The sequence below is a fragment of the Phyllobates terribilis genome, unplaced genomic scaffold (genome assembly GCF_046119375.1).
Source record: "Phyllobates terribilis strain yellow unplaced genomic scaffold, ASM4611937v1 Scaffold_9__5_contigs__length_417890890, whole genome shotgun sequence".
Lineage (NCBI taxonomy): Eukaryota > Metazoa > Chordata > Amphibia > Anura > Dendrobatidae > Phyllobates > Phyllobates terribilis.
The window spans coordinates 38,885,702-38,912,619 of NW_027362769.1; the positions used below are offsets into that span (position 1 = coordinate 38,885,702).

The window sequence follows — 26,918 nt, forward strand, 5'->3', positions numbered from 1 at the left end:
CATTTGATGAATTTAACAGGTGGGCCTTGCCTCGCCCCACATTTCATTAATTTGATTACTGGGCCTAGCCCCATCCCAGCCCCCATCCCAGTGCTCTGGCGAATCTGACTAAAATTGGAATAAAAACGCTAAAAGGTCACAAAAGTTTTGCGCAACTCAAACTCTCACACAATTATTACGACTTTTCACATTTTTTTCTGGTTTAAAAGCATTAATCGCTCCTAATATCATTTATTATCACTAAAATGGCTGCAGGAGGCATTTGTGAGGGGCAGGGTAGTGGTGACATTGTTATTTCAGTAAATGAATAAAAAATATTGTTTGATTTAAAGAATTTTTTTACTACGATAGAAAAAAAGATTTGACCTTTTTTTTACACTGTATAACCTAATCATTTATGTCTTTGGATTATTCTGGTTATGTGGAAATCAAACATGTGCAGTTTTTTTTTATTTTAAAGATAATTAAATGTATTTTACACTATGTCATATTTTACTTTCTTTTAAAACTTTTTAGTTAATATTCAATTTATTACGTTTTTAATCCCACTTAGGGATTATTAGTTTATAACTTTGTTTTCACTCTTTACTTTTCCAATTTTTGTTTTCATAGTTTCATTTTTTTCTTCCACTTCTTCCAACAGGCATACTGTTAGAACCCTCCTGTTTGTTTTTTCCATCTTGTGTTTTGCGGTCACGTGACCATCTGCCTTTATATTCCAGCTCCGCCCTTTTGGCTGTGTTGGACTTCAGTGTTTGACTGTTTCTCTAGCCAGGTGCTTCGGTGCCTTTCTCTGTCAGTTCGCTTGGTCCTTCTGGGACCTCTAGTACCTTTTTTCAGTTTGTCTTTTTGTGTTCTGCAACAACGTCTCTGTTTAGGAGGTGTCCCATTTTTGTCCCAGTCCTTAGTTCTTTTAGAGACCCCTCCCTTAATGCTATAGGTCTTCGTTCAGACTAGCCGAGGACTAAGGCGGGTCTGTTCGCTAGGAACAGGCTGCCCGCTACATCGTAGGGATTCAGCTTAGTCTTACTGTAGGGACAGCTTTCCCCTATCTTTCTTTAGTACATGTTGCAGATCATAACACATAAGTTTTTCTGCCTAGTCAACAAAGCCATAACAGGGTTTGATGATATGCAGGGTGAATTGCAGTTTTTAATAATACTATTCAGTTTACAATGTAATTTACCAAAATGGTGTCATTGTTTTTTGGGTTTTGTTTTGATGGCATTCATTGTGCAGTAAAAATTAACTGTCAACTTGTTTCTCCAAGTCAGTATAATTATGATGATACTAAAAATAGATATTTTTAAATATTTAAAATCTTTTAAAAAATACCAAACTTTGTAAAAAAAAAAAAATAGTTTTGTGTCGGCATCTTTAAATCTCGTAACTTTTTTTTTTAATAATAGAGCGTGTGGCAGTTTGTATGCGGGTGAGTTTATCATTTTGTTGATATTATTTGCAGATTCATACAACTTTTTAGTTGCTTTTTGCACCATTTTCTTTAAGTAGGCAATGTGACATAGAGAACATAATTCTGACATTGGATTTTTTCTTTTCATCGCTAACAATATGGTGTCAATTATTTTTTTATATTGTGAAAGATCGTAAACAGGGCGATAACAAATATAGCCCTTGTAGGAGACTTGACCATGCGATCATTTGATCGTTGGCACTACTGCAATACTGTAGTATTGCAGTTTATAGTGAAAATAAAAATCTTCTGTGAAGCCATGATGAGGTCATCGGCTACCATGGTAACACATCGGCATGTCATGATCGCTGATCATAAGTCCATTCCCTGTCTCATGAGTGTGCAGAAGATGGCTGTGTTATTCAGCCATCATCTGGCTCTAATAGCCATGAGTGGAGTGGTGCTGCACCAGCATTTACAGCGCACAGCCCGGGAGGCTTGCTGTCTTAACCTTCCATTGATGCCGGCGCTAAACGATCTCTAAGCTGTCATGATGGTCTTCTATGAAAGCCAGTCCTTGGCTGGTTCATAGGAGACCATGATCTTTGCTACATAGCAGTATTTGGGTATTGCTGTGTATAGAATGAGCGATCAATTGCAGTTTCAAGTCCCCCCCAGGACTACAAAACACAGTAAAAAAAATATTGGATAGTGCCTCATTTGGAGAAGTTTTGTTCAGAATTTTCTTCAAAGAAAAGACGTTCGCTCTTTTTTTGGCCCTCAGTAGCTTTTCAAAACCTCATCAGCTTAAAAACTCTTTATATTATCAGCAAAGTGGATTTGACACAGAAATGAATTAAAAGAGTTTTTGAATAGTTAATTAAATTTTTGAGGATTTTAAAGAGGTTTCCCCTCAAAAACTCCTTAGAAAAACTCAGTGTGAGCATAGTCTTACTAAGCGTATCTCTGCACTTTAGTGTATCGTAAACAGAACTACAAGTAAAAAGGAAAAACTATGAAACTATTTAGGGTCCTTTAGGTAAAATTGTAAATTCATGGTACTCTGAATAAATTTTGCAATTAGCATCTAATGAATAAAAACTTTTGGTGGTGACTACTATTTTTCCTAAAATCAATGGGAGTTAAGCTGGATATACACTGGCTAATTATTGTGAATGAGCGCTTCCAGGAACACTTATTTCCAGGTAATGGAGCAGTGTAAACAGGCTACCAATCACCCGATGAATATCTCATTGGTTGGAGGGAATTATTTTTAAAGAAGTCTAAAAATCATCGTTATTGGCAGCACATTGTCCTGTGTAAATAGGATATGTGCTGCCGAGACAGATGGCAGTTTATGCGCACATAACGATCTGTTACTGATCATTCTGCATGCATAGGAAATGCGATTTGGCTGTGTCTAAAGAGGCTGTTAAACGACTGTCGATCAGCAAACAAGTAAGTGATCGGTGGTAGTTTAACACTGCAAGTTGGGTGGGGTATAAACCTACGGGGATCTGGGACCGGGTGAGGGCTTATTTATTGCGCACCAAGCTGACCTTTTTATTGATACCATTTTGGGTAGATACAATGTTTTGATCGCCTGTTATTGCAATGTTGCAGTGACCAAAAAAACGTAATTCTGGTGTTTTGATTTTTTTTCATTACACTATTTACTGATCGGATTCATTCTTTTTTATATTGCTAGATGGGGTGATTCTGAATGCAGCAATACCAAATATGTGTATATTTGATTTTTTTTTATTGTTTTATTTTGAATGGGGCAAAAGGGGGGGTGATTTAAACCTTTATATTTTTATTTTTTTATATTTTTTAAAACTTTTTTTTTACATGCTTCAATAGTCTCGGGAAACTAGAAGCTGCAATTGTCTGATTGCCTGTGCTACACACATCAGGGCTTCGGTCAGATAGCCTGTGTGTAGCAGAAATGCTCACTTGCTATGAGCGCCGACCGCTTGGCGGCGCTCACAGCATCCTGGCAATGACAACCGCAGGGGTCTCCTGCAGACCCCAGGTTGTCATGACAAACCATCAGCGACCCGAGGTGATGTGACATGGGTGTCAATGGGTGCGACTAGTGACGTCCTTCCACCACGATCATGTTAAATGCCGCTGTCAGAGATTGACAGCAGCATTTAACATGTTAACAGCCGGCGGTGGATCGCGATTCCACCCGCGGCTGTTAGGAGCACATGACAGCTGATCAGATCAGCTGTCATGTTCCCGGAAAGGTGCGGGCTCAGTGCCAGAGCCCACGCTAAACAAAAGGAAAGGTCAGCATACTACAAAAATATATAAGAATATTCCGTGCAATTGCACCCACAAATGAAACTCCTGAAGTTACAGTTCAAGAGCCCGCACCAAATCGAGAGACACGCCATGTGCCATACATGTATGGCACATGTCGTTAAGGGGTTAAAGATAATCTATGCAAAAGCCTCTTCACAGAGAAAGTTGGAAGGACGACTGTATGCACAGCCTCCCCATCAATGAAACAAGAACTTGACTAAAAGTTCAGAAGACTTTTAGAAGTTTAGAAGACTAAAATGTTTAAAAACCCTTTTAAAGGATTTTTTTTCCTTCCCTGAACTGCAGTTTGTACATTAGTAGAGGCCCACAGCACTGGATAAGTCTATGTGAACCACAGCCCCAATGCTTCCCACTAGGAACAATCAATTTTACACCTGCCTGGGGAAACTAAGCTTTTCAGGTAGAGATCAGCAAACCCAAACTGTAAAGTCCGGGGTTCATACCGGACACCCAGTGAGAGAGATAGAGAGAGAAAGAGAGAGAAATATTTTCCAGGTCCAAAGTTCTGGTCCCAATTGATTGCTGTGGGGTTCAGGTTTAGGATGAGGTTCGGGAACAGTTCTGGTACAACTGCACTTTGCACTACAGTTTGGTCGAATCCGATAAACTCAAACTCCCATGAGTCCGCTCATCCCTATTTACAGGTAAAGCTGGTCTGGACATAGTTAATGCAATTAAGCCCTGATTAACGCAATTCATACTGCAATAATTACACTAAAGTGTAAGCTTTTAATACTTTACTGCTTAGAAACAAAAAAAAAAAACTACATGAAATACACTTCTTTATAGTTTTGGGGGTAATGTCTTAAGTAATATCAGCTGGCATGCAGTAATATTTTCTCACTCAATTGTCATGGCATTTTAAAAAGTACATAAAAGAGTCTGGGTAGGTATGATTGACAGTCTAAATGGTCCATGGGTTACTTTTGTGTGGGTTACAATTTCAGGAATGCCTTTTGGCAGAAAGAAAAATAATTACCAAGTATGAAGCGAGTATTATATAAACTACCACCATACAAAGAAAGAGCCTGGAGAGTTTGTTTCTGTGTCACAGGCAATTTGAATCAACAACTTCACAACAAAGTTAAATAACTGAATAGACATCAAAATAATAAAGGTGCCAACCAACTGGAAGGAGAAGTGAAATTTAAGCAGGAGTTAAAAAAAGCTGGGCAAATGTGAATGATCAATCTGTTAAATTAACATGAACATGTTAGAAGTAAAAGGCAAGAAAATGGAAAGAAAAATCACGTACAGTAGATTACAAGATGTGAGAAAAAAATTAACTATTTCACAATATTGTTTTAATTTTGTAACATGTTCTTGCTCCCGACTCCATTGTATGGAAGCAGGTTGATGGTTATAAAACAGTTTAATCACCTGATCAAAAATCACTATTCCAATGTGGCCATACACATTTCAGTGCATAATGAACATTACAGTTGATCAAACCGGCTAAATATGTTCAATGGCAATGGGCACGGACAAATAATAATCTTTCTGAAACTATTCAAGGAACGTTATTCATGGGAAATACCCTTCATGGACTAGCGACTATATTTGAACATCATATTTCCTTAAAGCGGTTTTCTCACGAACAAGAGTTCATTTTAATCAATAGAGCTTGGAATAACAATAGGTTCCACAATTGGATGTGTTTAAATAAAATGTTCCTGTGCTGAGATAATCTTATAAATGTGCCCCTGCTGTGTACTGTGTAATGGCTGTGTCTGACCATACAGGGACATGGTCTGATCATACCACATCTCCTGGGCAGGGGAGGAAGCAAGAGTATACAGACATTACAGCACGGGATCACAGCTGATTCTTTTTCTGAGGAAAAACATTTCACTGCATGCTTTTAAACAGCATTTTACCTCAAAAAAAGAATCATCTGTGATCCCCTCCTGTCCTGTCTGTATACTCTCTTTTGCTTCTTCCCCTTCCCAGGAGATGTGGTATGATCAGACCATGTTCCTGTACAGTCAGACACAGCCATTACACAGTACACAGCAGGGGCACATTTATAAGATTATCTCAGCACAGGAACATTTTTTTTAACACATCCAAATGTGGAAATTATTATTATTCCAAGATCTATTGATTAAATGTAACTTTGTTCATGGGAAAACAACTTTAACTGTTAACCTGAGTTTCTTTCTGCCCACCAAGTAAAATTACTTTGGGGTATATTCTAATCTATACAGAATATGTACACTTACACTTTAAAGGGAATCTGTCAGCAGGTTTTGCATACTTCATCTGTGAGCAGCCTGATCTAGCTGAAGAGACCCTGATTCCAGTGATGTATCACTTAGTTTACTGGATTCAACAGTTGTGATAAGATGTAGCAATGCTCAGAAAGCTAACCGCACACACCCCTGGTTAGCAGCTTTCTATTTACATTGTTTATTGACAGTAAGCTGTTAATCAGTGCTGGGGGCGGGGTAGAACCAGAATGCACATGGGCAGCTAGTCCAGCAGTGATCTTCTGCTGATAAAACACTGACTGTCTTGAAACAACAGCACACAGCCTAATAAGTGACACATCACTGTAATCAGTGTCTCAGCCCTTACCTCATGCTGCTCTCACATTACAAAACAAAATCACGCTGACCGATTCCCTTTAATTTTATCACAATCTTTGCTGTTATCAATACAAACACAGGACATATCAGTAATATTATTGGCTCAAAATTTATTTATCTTCAGTTGGAACTTTGGAGACCAGTTGAATTGTTTACTCATTATTGTGCCAATAAGCCATCCTTTGACTTAGGTGACTGTAAGATCCAGTAAGACACTGGTTGCTTTCTTCCACTACAATAGCAAATGGCATACCGTGTACTACATGTATGCTGCCTGTCTTTATAATCTGTTAGGGAAATGCATTTAGAATTCTTCTAAAGCCACTAAAGTGCCACTCTTTTTGGTGTTGAAATAAACGTAATACTTTTTGAAGAATTATTTGTACAGCCTTTCCATCATCTATCTCACAAAAATGTAATTTGCGTTTGTTCTCTTGAGGGAGTAAAATGTTTCTAATTTTTTACTATTGTATATTCTTTGTTAATATCTCAATATCCATATTATGGAGATCTGCATAGCTGTCAAGATAAACAGAGAGCGAAGCATGTTTGACTGTAAAGAGCGTGGAGACAGTGTAACCAAGTTCAAAGCCGGTTCTCTGATTACACTGACAGGCATGTCCTACCTCTGCCCACATTCCCACACATGCATATTTCACTGCGCACGGAGATTCCCAACAGGCCCCAGCTGCTGCTACCTTGTATATTACCACTGTACCAAGTATTTACTCTAGCACCTTAAAAAGGAGTATGTCACTCCAGCTGTCATTAGACATCAAGTCCTGGGCTTAATAGAAAGGCTAAAGTGACATTTGTAATATAAAACAAAATATAAAATGTAAACCAGTGCAATATGGTGAAAAATAGTGTTATTTAAGTCTAAAATATTAAAGAATACAACATACGTGAGGGGGTATTGGGCGCATGGAATAGCATGAGGTGCTAATTGTGTGTTTATGTGTAAGGGGGGTGCAGAAATGTTTGTAAATTAGTACTAAGTACAGTGGTCACTAGAAGGGGGTCCAGAACCACCATTTCTTTTCCCTGCTGTAGGAAATGAATAGAGCAGAATGGTCAAATAAGAATGCTATGGCTGGACTCATAACAATGGGACTCACATGCATAGCCAAGCACAGTGGTTGGCTATCTCCATGAGTTCTATAGGCAACGAATGGGGCTGTAGTGCATATATGCACCCAATGCTTCATTTAAAGTGCACCTGTCAGCAGGATTGTGCTCAGTAAACTACACACACTGTCAGGTGGGCGACATTACACTGATTAATATACCACCTTGGTTGATGAAATCCGTCCTGTGGTTCTTGTGTAATCTTTACTTTCAGTTTAAAGATAATGATATGCTCGTGCTCGGGGTGGCCTGTGGGGGGCGCTCTATCTGGTGGTCCGCTTACTTATTCATCTGTGTGCTCTTATGACAGATCACTGTGCCTTCACTGACCTGCCTTCTATTTTACCTAGCCCCCCACTACTAGACGCATTATATAAAATAGGAGGCAGGTCAGTGAACGATCAGTGAGCTGTCATAAGAGCATACAGATGAATATATAAGCAGAGCGCCCCTCACAGGCCGCCCCAAAGCATGAGCATATCATTATCTCCAAACTGAAAGTAAAGATTACACAAGAATCACAGGACGGATTTCATCAACCAAGGTATCATATTAATCAGTGTAATGTCGCCCACCTGACAGCATATGTAGTTTACTGAGCACAATCCTGCTGGCAGGTGCACTTTAAAGCACCACTTCAGCGTTTTGTTTTTTTTTATTATTATTGCAGTGCTGGAGTGATGCTACTAATATAATTTCCCTGTCCCTGGTCTTATACTTACCAGCCGCCATCTTAATTATATTTATCTGCATCACTCCAGTCCTCTTCTGCGTGTTGTGACCTGCCGAATCGTTCCACTGTTTGCTTGACGAGCCGAAAGTCACAACTCAATGTAATTGTATGAGAGTCAGAACGAGGCCAGAACGAGGGTCTCATAGACTTGCATTGAGAGCTTGTGTCCGTTACCTCTGACTTACGGTCAGTCAGAAATTGCGTTCACAAGATGGCGAATCGGGACCAGAGCAGTGCTGGTAAGAGCTGAAGACAGCGGCTGGTAAGTATTATGCTAGGGTCAGGGAACTCAGATCAGTTGTACAATTCCAGGGTAGAAATAAAAAAGAATATATGCTGGAGTGGTGCTTTAACACACAGTACCTCATATTTGACGTTTCGGTCCTAAATTCCAGACCTTCATCAGAATGCAACGGATTGCCGTGGCTTGCAATAGTTCAGTATGTGAAGCGCAGAAGGGAATACGGCCGCAGTCTCACGTGCAGAAGCGTTATGAATTCTACTCCTCAAACCCTTGGTGCCGAGTTTTTTCTCTGTATATAATTATGGACTGGATCCCTACTCGGGCACCACTACTCTGATGGAGTGACATAGTTTTACAAATTCTAGAGAAAAGTCAGGGTCTCTGTGAACAGACTCTTGAATGTCCTGTGGAGAGGTAAGAAGTTGCAATTGTGAGAGGACCCTTTTAAGCTAAAGAAACAAGTATGAATCAGAAGCAGCTCTTTAGATGACTAGCCGCCATTGTAGTCATCTTTCTTCTCCAGTAGAGGAGTAATGTTAGAGATCCACAGTCACAAAACAAATATTTAACACCCATGATGGACCATTTGCTCTACTGGAGACTAAGTATGCCTTTGGGCTCCTCTCAGGACCAGGACCTGGGTGTGACCACTACCACTACACTTACTATAGCTACAACCTTTCAACAAAGCAAACGATCTCGCTTGTTACAGAGCGGGGGGGTTATGCACCAATTAATATAGTTGCTCCAATGCTTCCTGCCTTGGAAAAACAACTGTGGTTTCTACAAGCAATATGGCAGACATAAACTGCAGTAAAATATTCCAATTAGTCAGACTTGTCTTGGGGAAAAAAGAAAATTCTATAACTGAACCAGTGCCATTAATTAACAAATTTCTCGTAAATGCTTACTATCAGAAGAAAATCATTTAGAAATCTTCTTAAGAGCAAAAAAAAGTTATTTTGTTCTCTACATCTACTGAAAAAAAATGATCTATTGAACACACAAGGTAAAATAAATTTTCCCTTGTGTGAAGCTGGAACAAAAATTAGTGTGCAGGAAAGCAAGTTACTTCCAAATAGCATATTAAAGAAAACTTAATGCAGTTTTCAAAGTGCAGAAGAAAAATAATAGTGTATTTATTTGCTATGCAGTATTTTATTAAAATGGTATTATTTTATTATGTAATTTATTATGTAATTTATTATGTTATTATTAGTAGCGTTATACTTTTTGAGCAGCGTGCTCATTTTTAATGTACTCATACTAACGGATTTTCACTGCCAGAAATGAATTTAAACTTGACAGCTCATAATAATAAATGGATTTGTGAATTCCTAGCCTTAGTTTTTCTTTCATTGAAAGAAAATAAAGCTGGCATAAGTGTGATATGTGCCTACTATACGGGGCAATATAACTATATTTTAATTTTCCTACGATAATTACATTGAGAAATGAAGCAGTGGATTGTAGTTATTATCCTCGTCTCCAGTGCTGCATTCTGCTACTTCTTGGATCATTACATATAATATGTAAGATATTATATTACTGCTCTGGCAGTAGTGGCCATTGTAATGCTGTTCTTCCAGTTATGGAATAAAGCCACTAGAGCATGTATCATTACAAAAGCCATCCACAATTTCAATCACAGTTTCCAAGTTTTGTGTGTGTTATTTGGCAATTCATAAAAGTACAATACAGAGTAACAAACGGAGTGTTATTTGACGGCTAAGCCAGTGACACGTAACAGGTTATGATAATTTAAGACCGGCTTACAGTGGCAGATTACTATCATAATCCATGTGTTTAGCAGCAAATGGACCAATTGGCTACTTTTAATGAATTTGGCAACCATCCACAAAAGTCTGGTGTTTAATCTTCATTGTTCTGCTGTAGAAAGTATTTCAATTGGTGGCACAATTAATAAAGGAAAGGTCATTCATAGTGACGTTTGCACAAGGCACTGATGCAGCAACGTTGTTCTTCCACCCAGGAATAACTTCCACCCTGTCTGCTTGTACTGATGGAAATCCTTCTCCAATCCTTGGCTATGACTATTCTAACCACAATACCACTGAATATTGTTACATGGGTTAATATCCTCAACTGAAATATGTTATGCAATGGTGATTTTATATAAACTGCATCAAAATGTAAAGTGCTACACTTTGGGTGGTAATAGTAAAACCATTTAATCAAGCTGACAATTGTACAAAGATGTGTAAAGGTTATTGTATGTTTTATGTGACATGGTTATGTGGTTTACAGTCATTAGCCTGCAAGCAGTCTGTTAGCCTATGATAGGGTTAACACTTAGTGCCAGCCAGGTGGAGAGGAGTTACTGGGGCATTTCGTACATGAAGCTAGTTCATGTAAGTGTCACTGGTGTATCAAGTGTGACAGACAGTGGTTCTGGATCCAGCTGTATAAGGTCACTGTGCTTGGCATTGCAGATGCCTTCTTAATCCTCTCATCTCTGTAGTGTAGTGATATCCTGTTCCTTTTAGGAACCAGCAGTGACCTCCCCGTCTTGCTGCTAATTGATGCCTCTTGAGAAAGCCACCTGTATTGTAGGCGAAACGCGCGTCGAGGCACTTCCCTGCCACGGGTTATCTTGTCCAGCACCTGCAGCCTCTGTTTTCACCTTTTGGTAAGATGTTTCAAGTGTACATAACGTCTATGGGCATATTTTGATGTGTCAACGGATAGCAGTTTTACAAATCTATGTTGGTACTTGCCCTTTTCTGATGTGTGCTACCAATAGGATATATGGGGTTGTAGGCAGCTTGATGCTGGACTATCCTGATCTTGGGTGTCTGTCTGTCTGTGCTATGTCCCAATATTTATTGTATTGATAATATTTAATAAAGATTATTACTTTTTACCGTATTGCTCCTTAGTTCTTCCTCTTTCTTTATTATGTCTCTGGAGTTGGTAGATTTATGCTGACTGTTGGCATCGTCCAATGATTCAGTAATGCTTGTTTGTTTTTTCTGCGTATATAAGGCCGTCCTATGCATACTAATTGATACACCCTTGCGTGGTTGTTAAAAACTCTCAGTGTCTCCAGAGAGTCGCCAGTGATAGTTCTATGTTTCTCTGTCCATGCCTGGAGTACTAGTAGTCAGCTAGTTTCTTCTTGGACTTACCTTAGAATACAGTTGGCGATATCTCACTGGCGTCTTCTCAAGCTAAGTGTATCCCCTTTGTTTGTTTACCTTGTTGTCTTTAGTTCAGTCGGGCCTGACTAGTGTTCACCCCATCCCCTCCCTACCTAGGGCCTAGCTCTAGGGACATTCAGGGATTAGGTTTCCTGCTCGGCGATAGGTGCGGAACCTACAGGTGCATCTCACTAAATTAGAATATCATAAAAAGTTAATTTATTTCAGTTTTTCAAGACAAAAAGTGGAACTCATATTATATAGTCATTACAAACAGAGTGATCTATTTCAAGTGTTTATTTCCGTTAATGTTGATTATTATGGCTTACAGCCAATGAAAACACAAAAAGTCATTATCTCAGTAAATTAAAATACTTTATAACAACAGCTTGAAAAATGTTTTTAAAATCCAAAATGTTGGCCTCCTGAAATGTAATTGGTACTTTTCGCAGTGTGGACAGGTGCCCAGTCCTGCTGGAGAATGAACTTTCCATCTCCAAAAACCTTGTCGGCAGAGGGAAGCATGAAGTGCTCTAAAATGTCCTGGTAGACGGCTGATAAAACACAGTGGAACTACACCAGCAAATGACATGGCTCCCCAAACCATCACTGATTGTGGAAACTTCACACTGGACCTCAAGCAGCTTGGATTGTGTGCCTCTCCACTCTTCTTCCAGACTCTGGTACCTTGATTTCCAAATGAAAATTGAAACTCTGGGACATTGTGGAGTGTGTCAATGACTGCCTTCTGGACATCTGTCAACTCAGCAGTCTTCCCCATGATTGTGGAGCCTACTGAAACAGACTAAGGGACCTTTTTAAATGCATAGGAAGCCTTTGCATGTTTTTTGTTAATTATTTTAATTTACTGAGATAATGACTTCTGTGTTTTAATTGGCTGTAAGCCATAATCATCAACATTAACAGAAATAAACACTTGAAATAGATCACTCTGTTTGTAATGACTCTACATAATATATGAGTTTCACTTTTTGTATTGAAGAACTGAAATAAATTAACTTTTTGATGATATTCTAATTTAGTGAGATTTACCTGTATATAGGAATGATAGGGTAGTCAGAGTGATATTAGATCTGCCTAGGGGTCTCCACTCCCACTTTCCCTAGTTGTTGGGCTCCCTTCCCCTTCTTCCTGTTGTTGTACACTAGTTCCTTCCCACACCTTATTATTGTTGAGCTATTGAAGCAATAAGAAGCATCACTTAGCTACATGCCACAAGTGAAAGTATACTGTGACAAAGAATAGAAGGGTTAAAGTGCAGAACAGTGTTACACAAGCCAGTTACCATCTAACGGCCAGAGTACAGAGACTGGGAGGGAAGTCACAGCGACTCACATTGACTAATATACAAGGGAATTCTTCACTGACGGTGATTACCAGCAGTGGCAATAATTAGTATTGAAGGAGGAGTGATTCCCATAGGCAGCTAGTGAGGAGTGGGCTACTTACAACATGGCAAACCGGTCTCGGAGGACTAAGTGGAATATTTTTCTGACCAGGGAGGAGCACGGGGTACTGCATCCTAGTGAAGGATAATAGCAGTGGCAGAAGAAATAGTTTATTACTCTGCAGGTGTACGGAACATCATTATGCCGTTTGTAAAGCAACTAAGATATGAACATCTGCCTTATCAGGAAGAAATGGTTAAAGTAATGCATGCCATTTATCAGATGCTGAAGAATATCATCAAGAACTCAAGTAAAGCAGTTTTTACCTTTTTAAAATGGTTGTTGGTCTCCCTGATTCATCACATGAAGTTAAGGTTCCCATTCCATCATAACACTTGTGGCTTGAGTAGGGGAAAGCAACAAGTCCCCACAAAGCACACGCACACTCATGGGTACAGTTGCAGGGTATTTTGAGAGGTGGGAAGTTGTCAGCCAAATCCCTCCCTTACAGATACATGCAAGATAGGTAAATGTATACACAAGAACAATGAAAGTGGTCACTGCAGATTTCCATGCAAAGAGACAATTGAATGCACCACTCTTTGACCCTGTAAGCAGTGACTTTAGCACATCACATAACAAGGCAATAACTGCTCCAGTGTCTACTCATTGTCATTTTCATAAATACTTCAAAAGACATTCAGTACATTGCAGTGTGTCTTTATATATACAATATATGTAATACAAAGCAATATGGGTCACAAACAGTTGTAGAAATAATTTTAGTATTAGAACATGGATACATTAATATGTAAATATACAGTACAGACCAAAAGTTTGGACACACCTTCTCATTTAAAGATTTTTCTGTATTTTCATGACTTTGAAAATTGTACATTCACACTGAAGGCATCAAAACTATGAATTAACACATGTGGAATTATATACTTAACAAAAAAGTGACAACTGAAAATATGTCTTATATTCTTGGTTCTTCAAAGTAGCCACCTTTTGCTTTGATGACAGCTTTGCACACTCTTGGCATTCTCTTGATGAGCTTCAAGAGGTAGTCACCGGAAATGGTTTTCACTTCACAGGTGTGCCCTGTCAGGTTTAATAAGTGGGGTTTCTTGTCTTATAGATGGGATTGGAACCATCAGTTGTGTTGTGCAGAAGTCAGGTGGATACACAGCTGATAGTCCTACTGAATAGACTGTCAGAATTTGTATTATGGCAAGAAAAAAGCAGCTAAGTAAAGAAAAACGAGTGGCCAGCATTATTTTAAGAAATTAAGGTCAGTCAGTCCGAAAAATTGGGCAAATTTTTAAAGTGTCCCCAAGTGCAGTTGCAAAAACCATCAAGCGCTACAAAGAAACTGGCTCACATGAGGACCGCCCCAGAAAAGGAAGACCAAGAGTCACCTCTGCTTCTGAGGATAAGTTTATCCGAGTCACCAGCCTCAGAAATCGCAGGTTAACAGCAGCTCAGATTAGAGACCAGGTCAATGCCACACAGAGTTCTAGCAGCAGACACATCTCTTCAACAACTGTTAAGAAGAGACTTTGTGCAGCAGGCCTTCATGGTAAAATAGCTGCTAGGAAACCACTGCTAAGGACAGGCAACAAGCAGAAGAGACTTGTTTGGGCTAAAGAACACAAGGAATGGACATTACACCAGTGGAAATCTGTGCTTTGGTCTGATGAGTCCAAATTTGAGATCTTTGGTTCCAACCACCGTGTCTTTGTGCGACGCAGAAAAGGTGAACAGATGGACTCTACATGCCTGGTTCCCACCATGAAGCATGGAGGAGGAGGTGTGATGGTGTGGGGGTGCTTTGCTGGTGGCACTGTTGGGGATTTATTCAAAATTGAAGGCATACTGAACCAGCATGGCTACAACAGCATCTTGCAGCGGCATGCTATTCCATCCGGTTTGCGTTTAGTTGGACCATCATTTATTTTTCAACAGGACAATGACCCCAAACACACCTCCAGGCTGTGTATGGGCTATTTGACCAAGAAGGAGAGTGATAGGGTGCTACGCCAGATGACCTGGCCTCCACAGTCACCATACCTGAACCCAATCGAGATGATTTAGGGTGAGCTGGACCACAGAGTGAAGGCAAAAGGGCCAACAATTGCTAAGCATCTCTGGGAACTCCTTCAAGATTGTTGGAAGACCATTTCCGGTGACTACCTCTTGAAGCTCATCAAGAGAATGGCAAGTGTGTGCAAAGCAGTCATCAAAGCAAAAGGTGGTTACTTTGAAAAACCTAGACTATAAGACATATTTTCAGTTGTTTCACACTTTTTTCTTAAGTATATAATTCCACATGTGTTAATTCATAGTTTTGATGCCTTCAGTGTGAATGTACAATTTTCATAGTCATGAAAATACAGAAAAATCTTTAAATGAGAAGGTGTGTCCAAACTTTTGGTCTGTACTGTATATCTATATACATATCTACGACAGTCATGGCTGAAATGGTTCCAGAAAATGAAGCATTTCTCCCAGAAAATTATTCCAATTACACATGTTTTGTTATACACATGTTTAGTTCCTTTTTGTGTACTGGAACAACACAAAAAAAAACGTCAAATTAAACATCATTTCAAAGAAAATCTCAAGTATGGGCAGGATAAAATTGTTGGCACCTTTCCAAAATTGTGGGTAAACAACTTTGATTCAAGAATGTGATGCTCGTTCAAACTCACCTGTGGCAAGTAACAGGTATTGGCAATATGAAAATCACATACAAAACCAAATAAAAAGGGGAGAAGTTGACTCAATCTTTGGATCGTGTGTCTGTGTGCGGCATACTAAGCATGGAGAACAGAAAGAGGAGAAGAGAACTGTCTGAGGACTTGAGAACCAAAATTGTTGAACATCATCAGCAATGCTATAATCTATAATACTAAAACAATTACTTGTGACCCATATTGCTTTGTATTACATTCAGAAGACAGAAAAATAAAATAGTTTTAAGAATGAAGTGCAGTATGCAGGATCCCATTCCTATATCCAATATATAATGCAATGTTCTACACACTCAACTGTGTTGAACAGTATTTTTTAGTCATGCCCCATGACGAAGGCAGCACAGAAACCAGAGTCGGGGAGGATGCACTGCAATTTGAGCCTCCTTTACTTCTTCCGCTGCATCTCAGGTATTCATATTTAAGGGTGTTTAGTGACATCATTGAGTTAGGTCAATATGACCAGATATACATATACACTGCTCAAACAAATAAGGGGAACACTAAAATAACACATCCTAGATCTGAATGAATGAAATATTCTCATTGAATACTTTGTTCTGTACAAAGTTGAATGTGCGGACAACAAAATCACCCATGGAAATCAAATTTATTAACCAATGGAGGCCTGGATTTGGAGTCGACCCCAAAATTAAAGTGGAAAAACACACTACAGGCTGATCCAACTTTAATGTAATGTCCTTAAAACAAGTCAAAATGAGGCTCAGTATTGTGTGTGGCCTCCATGTGCCTGTATGACCTCCATACAGCCTGGGCATGCTCCTGACGAGGTTGCGGATGGTCTCCTGTGGCATCTCCTCCCAGACCTGGACTAAAGCATCCGCCAACTCCTGGACAGTCTGTGGTGCAACGTAATGTTGGTGGATGGAGTGAGACATGATGTCCCAGATGTGCTCAATCAGCTTCAGGTCTGGGGAACGGGCGGGCCAGTCCATAGCTTCAATGCCTTCATCTTGCAGGAACTGCTGACACACTCCAGCCACATGAGTTCTGGCATTGTCCTGCATTAGGAGGAACCCAGGACCAACCGCACCAGCATATGGTCTCACAAGGGGTCTGAGGATCTCATCTCGGTACCTAATGGCAGTCAGGCTACCTCTGGCGAGCACATGGAGGGCTGTGCGTCCCTCCAAAGAAATGCCACCCCACACCATTACTGACCCACTGCCAAACCGGTCATGCTGAAGGATGTTGCAGGCAGCAGATCGCTCTCAATGGCGTCTCCAGACTCTGTCACGTCTGTCACATGTGCTCAGTGTGAACCTGCTTTCATCTGTGAAGAGCACAGGGCGCCAGTGGCGACTTTGCCAATCCTGGTGTTCTGTGGCAAATGCCAAGCGTCCTGCACGGTGTTGGGCTGTGAGCACAACCCCCATCTGTGGACGTCGGACCCTCATACAACCCTCATGGAGTCGGTAGAGGTAGCGGTCCTGCTGCTGGGTTGTTGCCCTCTTACGGCCCCCTCCACGTCTCCTGGTGTACTGGCCTGTCTCCTGGTAGCGCCTCCAGCCTCTAGACACTAAGCTGACAGACACAGCAAACCTTCTTGCCACAGCTCGCATTGATGTGCCATCCTGGATGAGCTGCACTACCTGAGCAACTTCTGTGGGTTGTAGAGTCCGTCTCATGCTACCACAAGTGTGAAAGCACAACCAACATTCAAAAGTGACCAAAACATCAGCCAGAAAGCATAGGTACTGAGATGTGGTCTGTGGTCCCCACCTGCAGAACCACTCCTTTATTGAGGGTGTCTTGATAATTGCCAATAATTTCCCTCTATTGTCTATTCCATTTGCACAACAGCATGTGAAATTGATTATCAGTGTTGCTTCCTAAGTGGACAGTTTCATGTCACAGAAATTTGATTTACTTGGAGTTATATTCTGTTGTTTAAGTGTTCCCTTTATTTTTTGAGCAGTGTATATTGACTCCAATGCTGTGCGCCCTTGTGCACACAGTAGACTGCACATTTTTCACTTGTTTCCCCCATTTTTCCTGTTCAGTATTTGTTAATAAATATATTTTTTTATGTACAATATTCTGTGGCCTCTTGATCGTTGTTCCTTCAGTCATTTACAGTATTCTTTAGTTGCAAAAGGCTCATCAGATTTTGTGTGAGCATTTTAGGCTTTGCAACCTTCATCAGTCATTCTGAAAGCCAAGTTTGCAGCAAGCAGTTTACAACTGAGCTACATACAGCAAACTTTGCCTTCAAATTGTCTGAGGAAGATTGCAAGACTGAAAACGCACACCCAAAAGCTGATGAGCCTTATGCAAATACAGAATAGTATTCAACTGCACTGAGTATGCAAAATACTGTATTATATATTTTATTACATTCAAGCTTATAAATGACTTTTAGCAAATTGTCAGATATCATCTAATTGATTGGCGCACCCTGAAGAAGATCTCGACGAAACGCGCGTCGGAGCGGTAGGGTCGGCCCCACACATTCATCTTTGGTCCCAGGTAATGACTATTACTTATTTATGTGTTATACGTGATGCCTATGAATACCAATTATTAATTTACATATTGCACAGCAAACTTTAACTTTTACTGGGTATGATATAGTCATCTTTTCTTACATGTATTGTTCCATTACATTTGTTGTTGTTAGAGCCTGGTAATTTATTTACGACTATTGAATGTTGTTGGTGAAAACCCTATTTATGAAGTACGGGTATTTGTTCTTAATTATAATTTTTTTTTAATAATCTATCTAATAAATGTTGAATTTTATGATCTGGTCTACTCATTTTTTTTGCTATTTGGACTAATCCTCCTCATGCAAGTTGATGATATACAGCAAACTTTGCCTTCAAATTGTCTGAGGAAGATTGCAAGACTGAAAACGCACACCCAAAAGCTGATGAGCCTTATGCAAATACAGAATAGTATTCAACTGCACTGAGTATGCAAAATACTGTATTATATAATTTATTACATTCAATAAATGACTTTTAGCAAATTGTCAGATATCATCTAATTGAAATATATGGGTTTTCAGCCTTAGAATATTAATGGGAACATACAGTGGTGGCCAAAAGTATTGGCTCACCTGCAATTCTGTCAGCTAATACTCAGTTTCTTCCTGAAAATGATTGCAATCACAAATTCTTTGGTATTATTATCTTCATTTAATTTGCTTGCAAGGAAAAAACACAAAATAGAATGAAGCAAAAATCAAATCATTGATCATTTCACACAAAACTCCAAAAATGGGCCAGACAAAAGTATTGGCACCCTCAGCCTAATACTTGGTTGCACAACCTTTAGCCAAAATAACTGCGAACAACCGCTTCTGGTAACCATCAATGAGTTTCTTACAATGCTCTGCTGAAATTGTAGACCATTCTTCTTTGGCAAACTGCTCCAGGTCCCTGATATTTGAAGGGTGTCTTCTCCAAACTGCCATTTTGAGATCTCTCCACAGGTGTTCTATGGGATTCAGGTCTGGACTCATTGCTGGCCACCTTAGAAGTCTCCAGTGCTTTCTCTAAAACCATTTTATAGTGCTTTTGGAAGTGTGTTTTGGGTCATTGTCCTGCTGGAAGACTCATGACCTCTGAGGGAGACCCAGCTTTCTCACACTGGGCCCTACATTATGCTGCAAAATTTGTTGCTAGTCTTCAGACTTCATAATACCATGCACATGGTCAAGCAGTCCAGTGCCAGAGGCAGCAAAGCAACCCCAAAACATCAGGGAACCTCCGCCATGTTTGACTGTAGGGACCGTGTTCTTTTCTTTGAATGCCTCTTTTTTTTTCCTGTACACTCTATGTTGACGCTTTTTCCCAAAAAGCTCTACTTTTGTCTCATCTGACCAGAGAACATTCTTCCAAAACATTTTAGGCTTTCTCAGGTAAGTTTTGGCAAACTCCAGCCTGGCTTTTTTATGTCTCGGGGTAAGAAGTGGGGTCTTCCTGGGCATCCTACCATGCAGTCCCTTTTCATTCAGACGCCGACGGATAGTACGGGTTGACACTGTTGTACCCTCGGACTGCAGGGCAGCTTGAACTTGTTTGGATGTTAGTGGAGGTTCTTTATCCACCATCCGGACAATCGTGCGTTGAAATCTCTCATCAATTTTTCTTTTCCGTCCACATCTAGGGAGGTTAGCCACAGTGCCATGGGCTTTCAACTTCTTGATGACACTGCGCACGGAAGACACAGGAACATTCAGGTCTTTGGAGATGGACTTGTAGCCTTGAGATTGCTCATGCTTCCTCACAATTTGGTTTCTCAAGTCCTCAGACAGTTCTTTGGTCTTCTTTCTTTTCTCCATGCTCAATGTGGTACACACAAGGACACAGGACAGAGGTTGAGTCAACTTTAATCCATGTTAACTGGCTGCAAGTGTGATTTAGTTATTGCCAACACCTGTTAGGTGCCACAGGTAAGTTACAAGTGCTGTTAATTACACGAATTAGAGAAGCATCACATGATTTTTCAAAGGGTGCCAATACTTTTGTCCACCCCCTTTTTTAGGTTTGGTGTGGAATTATATCCAATTTGGCTTTAGGACAATTCTTTTTGTGTTTTTTCATTGAAGACAAATTAAATGAAGTTAATAATACCAAAGAATTTGTGATTGCAATCATTTTCAGGAAGAAACTGAGTATTAGCTGACAGAATTGCAGGGGTGCCAATACTTTTGGCCACCACTGTATCTCCAGATTTCTGATACCCTAATCTGAGAGCAGTATGATGTAGTTGCCGAGATCCTGATTTCAGCGATGTGTCTGTTATTTGGCTGCTTTCTGTCATTTTGACAAAATTACTTTTATCAGCTGCAGATCTACCAGTTTTCCGAATGATGAGCTCTATTTAATCTCACCCACACCGCTGATTGGCAGCTTTCTATGTACACTGTGTATAAGCAGAAAGCTTCCAATCAGCGGTGAGGGTGGGGTTATACAGAGCTCATGAATATGGAGGACTGCACAGCATCCTCTAGTGATAATTTCCTGCTAATAAAACTCAGATTTTATCAAAGCTACAGCAAGCAGCACAGTAATTGATAAATCACTGGAATCCGGCTCTCTGTCTCTACATCATAACTGCTCTCAGAAGAGGTGGCAAAAACCTGGTGATAGATTGTCTTTTAAAAGATTAGTTCCAAGTAATGAGATTACTATTCAAGATAACTTGAGCAATAATTTTATGTAGAAATACCAGGGGTGGATTAAGAGTAGCAAGGGCCCCGGGCAGTTTAGAAGGCGCGGGGCCCCCCCCCCCACCCACACCTGATGTATCACATGTCACATGATCCCCTGTGATAGATCATGTGATAGTTCACGTGAAATAAATTTTGCACAATATTAATTATAATATTTTTTTTTAGGCTGTGTGCCCACGATGCGTTTTTTAAGCATTTCCGCAGCGGCAGTTCCGCCGCAGAAATACTTAAAAAACGCTTGGTAGAAGGTCTGCCATGTTCCCCAATGATAATCCGCGTGTGCTGTGCACATGCTGCGGAAACTTCCGCTGCGGATTATCATTGCGGAAAAATCCGCAGCATTACCAATTAAATTGCGGAAGCGCGGCGTTTTCGCCGCCATTGACTTGCATTGGAACGCATGTAATACGCATCACTACATCTGTACATGCAGAATCCATGAGTTTCAATGTGCGGATGGTACCCGGGTGTGGAGGACAGGAGACTCTCCTCCGGACCCGGGTACCATAGAACTTGTAAAAAAACAGAATAAAATAAAAAATAAATATTATACTTACCTTCTGATGGCCCCCGGTGTCTTTATCCGATGCGTCCTGGCTTGCCGGCAGCTCGCGATGGTCCTAAAAGGACCTGCCATGACGTCATTTAGTCATGTGACGGGTCACGCGACCGCTGACGTCGGCAGGACATCAGAAGGTAAGTATATATTTATTTTTTACCATTCTTTTACGGTCACACTATATAAATCCATGCCGGTTGCATGGATTTATATAGTGTGACCAAGTTGTCAAGCACTTTCCAAGTGATGCTAAAATCGCTTGTCGACCCGCATGCGGAAATGCATGTGAAGAACGTTTCACATCCGCATGTCCCTGGCAGGAAAAACGCATGTAAAATCTGCATGTACAATAAGCATGTACAATCCGCATGCGTTTTTTCTGCCAGGGAGATGCAGAAACGCTCAAAATAAATCCGGAGCATTTCTGCATCGTGGGCATATAGCCTTACATTAATTGTATGACTCAATATGGAGCTCACGTAGCCATCTATACACAGCGGGAGGCCGCACGGTGCCATCTATCCACAGCGGGTGACCGCACGGCGCCATCTATACACAGCGGATGGCCGCACGGCGCCATCTATACACAGCGGGAGGCAGCACTGCGCCATCTATACACAGCGGGAGGCCGCACAGCGCCATCTATACACAGCGGGAGGCCGCACGGCGCCATCTATCCACAGCGGGTGGCCGCACGGCGCCATCTATACACAGCGGATGGCCGCACGGCGCCATCTATACACAGCGGGAGGCCGCACTGCGCCATCTATACACAGCGGGAGGCCGCACAGCGCCATCTATACACAGCAGGAGGCCGCACGGTGCCATCTATACACAGCGGGAGGCCGCACGGCGCCCCCCCCAGAGACAGCAGAAGGCCGCACGGCGCCATCTATACTCAGCAGGAGGCCGCACGCAATCACACACACACACCAAGATATACAGACATACACATACATACACGCATAAACACATTTGAAACACAAAAATACATATAAACAGACATCACACAATTATGTCTGCCTGCACACATGCACACTCACTCACTCACTCAATCACATACACACACTCACTTTCACACACTCTCACACACTCACCATTCCCCGGCTCGGCTCCAGTCCTCCTGCTCCTCTCCGATGCAGGCTGCAGACTGGGCGCGCACTGTGTGACGTCACAGCTAGGAGACACGACCGCGCACAAGGAAGTTAACTGGTGCAGTGCTGGCCCAGCCGAAGAAGAAGTAGCGGCCGTGCGCTGCTGCTGGGGGAGCGGTCCGGGGCCCCCCCGCCACTGTCTGCCTGTATGCCGCGCCCCTGTGTATGCTGGGCCCTGCCTGACGTCATGTGGCAGGGCGGTCCCAGCATCATTCAAACTGCCCGCCCCGGTGGATCTGCAGCTGGCCGGATGGGAGCGCCTGCTTGACGTCATGTGGCAGGGTGGTCCCAAAGTTCAAAGCAGCCACTCGCAGACACGCTTGGCTGCATCACGCAGCCCTGTATATGCACTAGCGCCGGCGGGAAATTTAAATGATGTTGGGACCGCCCTGCCACATGACGTCAGGCAGGGCGGTACCAACAGCATTTAAACTGCACGCCTATGCTAGTGAATATACAGCCGTGGCAGCCAGATGGGAGCAACATGTGGCACTGGCAGGGCGGGGCAACACAGTATGATTCAAACTGCCTACAGCTGCGGGCCCGCAGCGGTGATCATCTAAACCTTCGGGCAGCGCGGCGGTGACCGAAAAAAATGTGCATTATAATGGGAGCAATTCATGGGACCCCCTGGAGCCTCAGGGCCCCTGGTGGTAGCTCATATTGCCCTCATTATAATCCGCCTATGAGAAATACTATCATTCAGCTGAACCATGTAGGGTGAATGTCATGTAGTAGAATTTCTAATACCTATGCCAATTTTTCTGCAAAACTGTTATCTTAAAACTTAAATTCCATAATTGGCCACAAATGTTCATGTACATAGATTCATTCCTTAGTTCTCAGCACTTTGTCCATATTTTTTCAGTATGGTGGCTTCCACAACCCATTGCTGAACACATTCATTCTTGATGTATGCTTCTATTAGGTCTTGACCTTGCATTTACATTGTACATACTGTACTTCCCAATCTTGCATGTATTTTTATGTATTTTTCAGCTTGATAAAGAGCTTTACCCTACAGCCTGAGACACTACAATCTGCATACACTGACAGCAGGAATAAATTAATCTACCATAGCATGATGCATGATGATGCATTGCAGTGCTGACATTACTGCACTACCTCATTGAGAGACTTTGAGGATTGGCACACACATACGCTAGGAGTAGTGCCATCGTCTCTGGAATCAGCTGGCATTTTCAAGTGTTATAATCCTATCTAAAACACCGTAGTTGGGCATCTATGTCCTAGTACTTTGGCAGCCATACATAGGTGCTATGGCACTAGGCAGGGGTATCCATCTATTTTGCACAAGTGACAATTCAGGATCTTGGCAGCAGTTTAGGCAGGTGCACAGCCACAGAACAGAACTTTGTGTCTTTTTTTATCATGTTAGTACTGCACAGCAGCTCTATTAAGTATTCAAGGGACCAGTAATGTCAGGTTGTAAAAGGGAAAATATTACATTAAACGCTTTGCTTACAGGAACTATATGCAGATTCAATGCAAACGATCCAGACAATGCCCCAGGGTAAGTATGACCATAATATACAATGCTCTTGCCATTCATACCTTTCTTTTTAGAAGAGAATATTTCAACTTCTGTCTATCATCTTGATTATAGAAATCACCGCAGACCGTAAAATTAGTACCAACCTTGCACTGTATCCCCACTAACCTACAAAAAAGGTCACAAGAAACTCACATCTGTGGCAACTAGCCATTTTTTGGCCATAGTAATTGCAAATTAAACATAATGGTGCTGATAAGGTTAAATGCAACAGAATTCCGTATGAATTTGTGTCAAATTACTGTCATGTTGCGGAACCCCTGAATGCTAGTCAATGGGCAGAATGTATTGAAAATGAATATGGTGCAAATTCTGATATTTTGAGACAGGAAAAATATATATCTTTGCACCGTGTTAGCCAGTAGATAGAAAAATATTAAAAATTGAGAGTTCTCTAAAATTTCTCAGTCTCAGAGGACTCTCAAATTTTAAGATTTTCTATCTATTGGCCAACATGGTACAAAGGTATATATTTTTCCTATATCAAAATGGAGGATACCAGAATGAATGTATCAACCACTGAGAACTCTCAAATTTTATTATCTTAAGTAAAAATCCAGCAAAAAATGACAATTTATTCAACCAAAGAAAGGCAACTAATAGGTCTTCTAAAACTTAGACAAAGCAGTTTTAACATTTGCCAAATTTATGAAACTGCATGAGCCACTTTGATAAAAACCTGGTGCACTTTATAACGAACTGGGTGGTGGTACCACTGTGCCGTGATCCGTGGAGAGCCTGGAGGGGCGTGACTAGGTGCCTCATTAAGTCCCGACCTCAGATGCACGACCACTGATGATACCACGATCCGAGGAGAGACAAGGGAAACGGGACCAGGTGCTTCACCAGGACTGACCTCGGTTGGATGGCAGCTGACCCCCAAAGGACAGGAGGCAGGGATGGCTAGGAATGGCTCAATTGGCAAGCACTGGCACGGCTTGTATAGTGACTGGCACAACAGACACACAGGCAGGTAGGAACTAGCGGGCACGACTGGTATCCTAGCAGGCAGGTGCAGGTGGACACGGCTGATATACAGGCAGACTGGTGCAGATGGGCATAGATGATATGCAGGCAGGCAGGTGGGCACTGCTGATATACAGAACTGGTATACTGGCATACAAGCACTGGAACCTGAGATCTAGCAAGCATGTTAAGGAAACAGACTAACAAAATTGCACAGGCACCACCATGCAGGTGGAAGTGCTTTAAATAGTAATCGTCTCCCAGCCATTAGCTGGGGACACTTTAGGACGGCACTTGTGCGGCCCCTTTAAGAATGAGGAAGCACACACACGCCCTAAGCACAGTGCCCGGGGATCTGCGCTCAGGGCACGTACCCCAGACATCAGCAGCAGGAGAGGAGGGAAGAAGTGCAGGACCGTGGAGGTGAGTGAGCCGGTATCTCTGCCAGGGGAGGGAGGCAGAGTGCAGAGACGCCAGCGCTACACACTTTAAGACCGTCTGGTCTAAGTTTACACTTTCTAAAAGTTAGATGATTTTATTAAGGCACTACTCCGGTGTTTTTTTTTACTTCATCGATGGAGTGGTATTACTAATGTTGGTTACCTGCGCCTAGTAAAATACTTATCAGCCACTGTCTTCTGCTGTTCTCGGCGGTGCTCCGGTCCCATTCCGCCAACTTGTAACTGCAGTTCCTGACTGACAGGAAGTCAGAGGTAACGGCACAAGCTATCAGTGTAAATCTATAGAGCCTCGTTTTGGCCTTGTTCTTGCTCTCATAGACTTACATTGAATAGTGACTTCCGTTCCACCCAGCAAACACTGGAGCAATACAAAAGGTCACAACTAGCAAGAGACAACAAAATGGGTGGCGAGAACAGCAGAACACATCAGTTGGTAAGAATTGTACTACGGCAGGGAAAATGCATTAGTAATACCAGTCCAGTGGTGAAATAAAAAATCGCCGAAGTGGTGTGATAAAGCTGCCCTACGTAATTTTTATTTATAAATTTCCACCTATAAAAATAAAATTCTCAGTATACTCTAACCATTCTAAAAAAAGTCTAGGACAGTAGAAATTCCTTACCTTCCTTGTGACCATTAACTGAAGCAATATTACTTTCATCAGCCACTGAAAGTAAAAAAACAGATAAATATCATTATGTAACTTATACGCAGTTAAATACCTAATCTTCAACACTTAGCAAGGTAAAAAGAATATTTGCTGTAAAATTAGTCATTATTAGATGTACACTTAAACATCTTTACACATGATACCTAGATCACATGATGTGGAAAATCTGAATACCTGAGGTCTTTGGAATGTGAAGTGAAATGTTTTTTTATTCTTTTGCAGTCTACCATTTGCTGGGAATGGGGAGATATTTTGCTTTGGATGTCTGCTGATTTTCAAATAAATCATCGCAAAATCTTTGCAAGTTTATTTCATGAAAGGCTGCTGGATTTTCTTTTGCAATTGCAGTGGCTTTAAGCCATGTATAAGAGTTCTTCAAAGCATGAAAATAAGTCAAGCAAGGCACATCAATACGTCACAGCCACTGAACCATAATCCACAGTCTAGAAACTGGACAAGCCATTGTTATTATTTATAGGTGCAGCTATAACATTGACACTGGTGAACTTGGACTATTCATAGACGGGTGAAGGGAAGAATATGAGTTTTGACTATGTACACATGTGG

The 26,918-nt window shown here is 41.3% G+C and overlaps 1 protein-coding gene across 5 annotated transcripts in view; it reads right to left on the reverse strand.

The window, feature by feature from the left end:
- PARD3B (par-3 family cell polarity regulator beta) overlaps nucleotides 1-26,918 on the reverse strand; it is a 2,083,049-nt gene that overhangs the window by 1,307,278 nt on the left and 748,853 nt on the right. For all 5 annotated transcript variants that reach the window (XM_073646400.1, XM_073646398.1, XM_073646401.1 and 2 more), the window contains one exon: nucleotides 26,304-26,348. In XM_073646400.1, coding sequence (XP_073502501.1) covers nucleotides 26,304-26,348 — 45 coding nt within the window. The remainder of the gene's footprint in view (nucleotides 1-26,303; nucleotides 26,349-26,918) is intronic.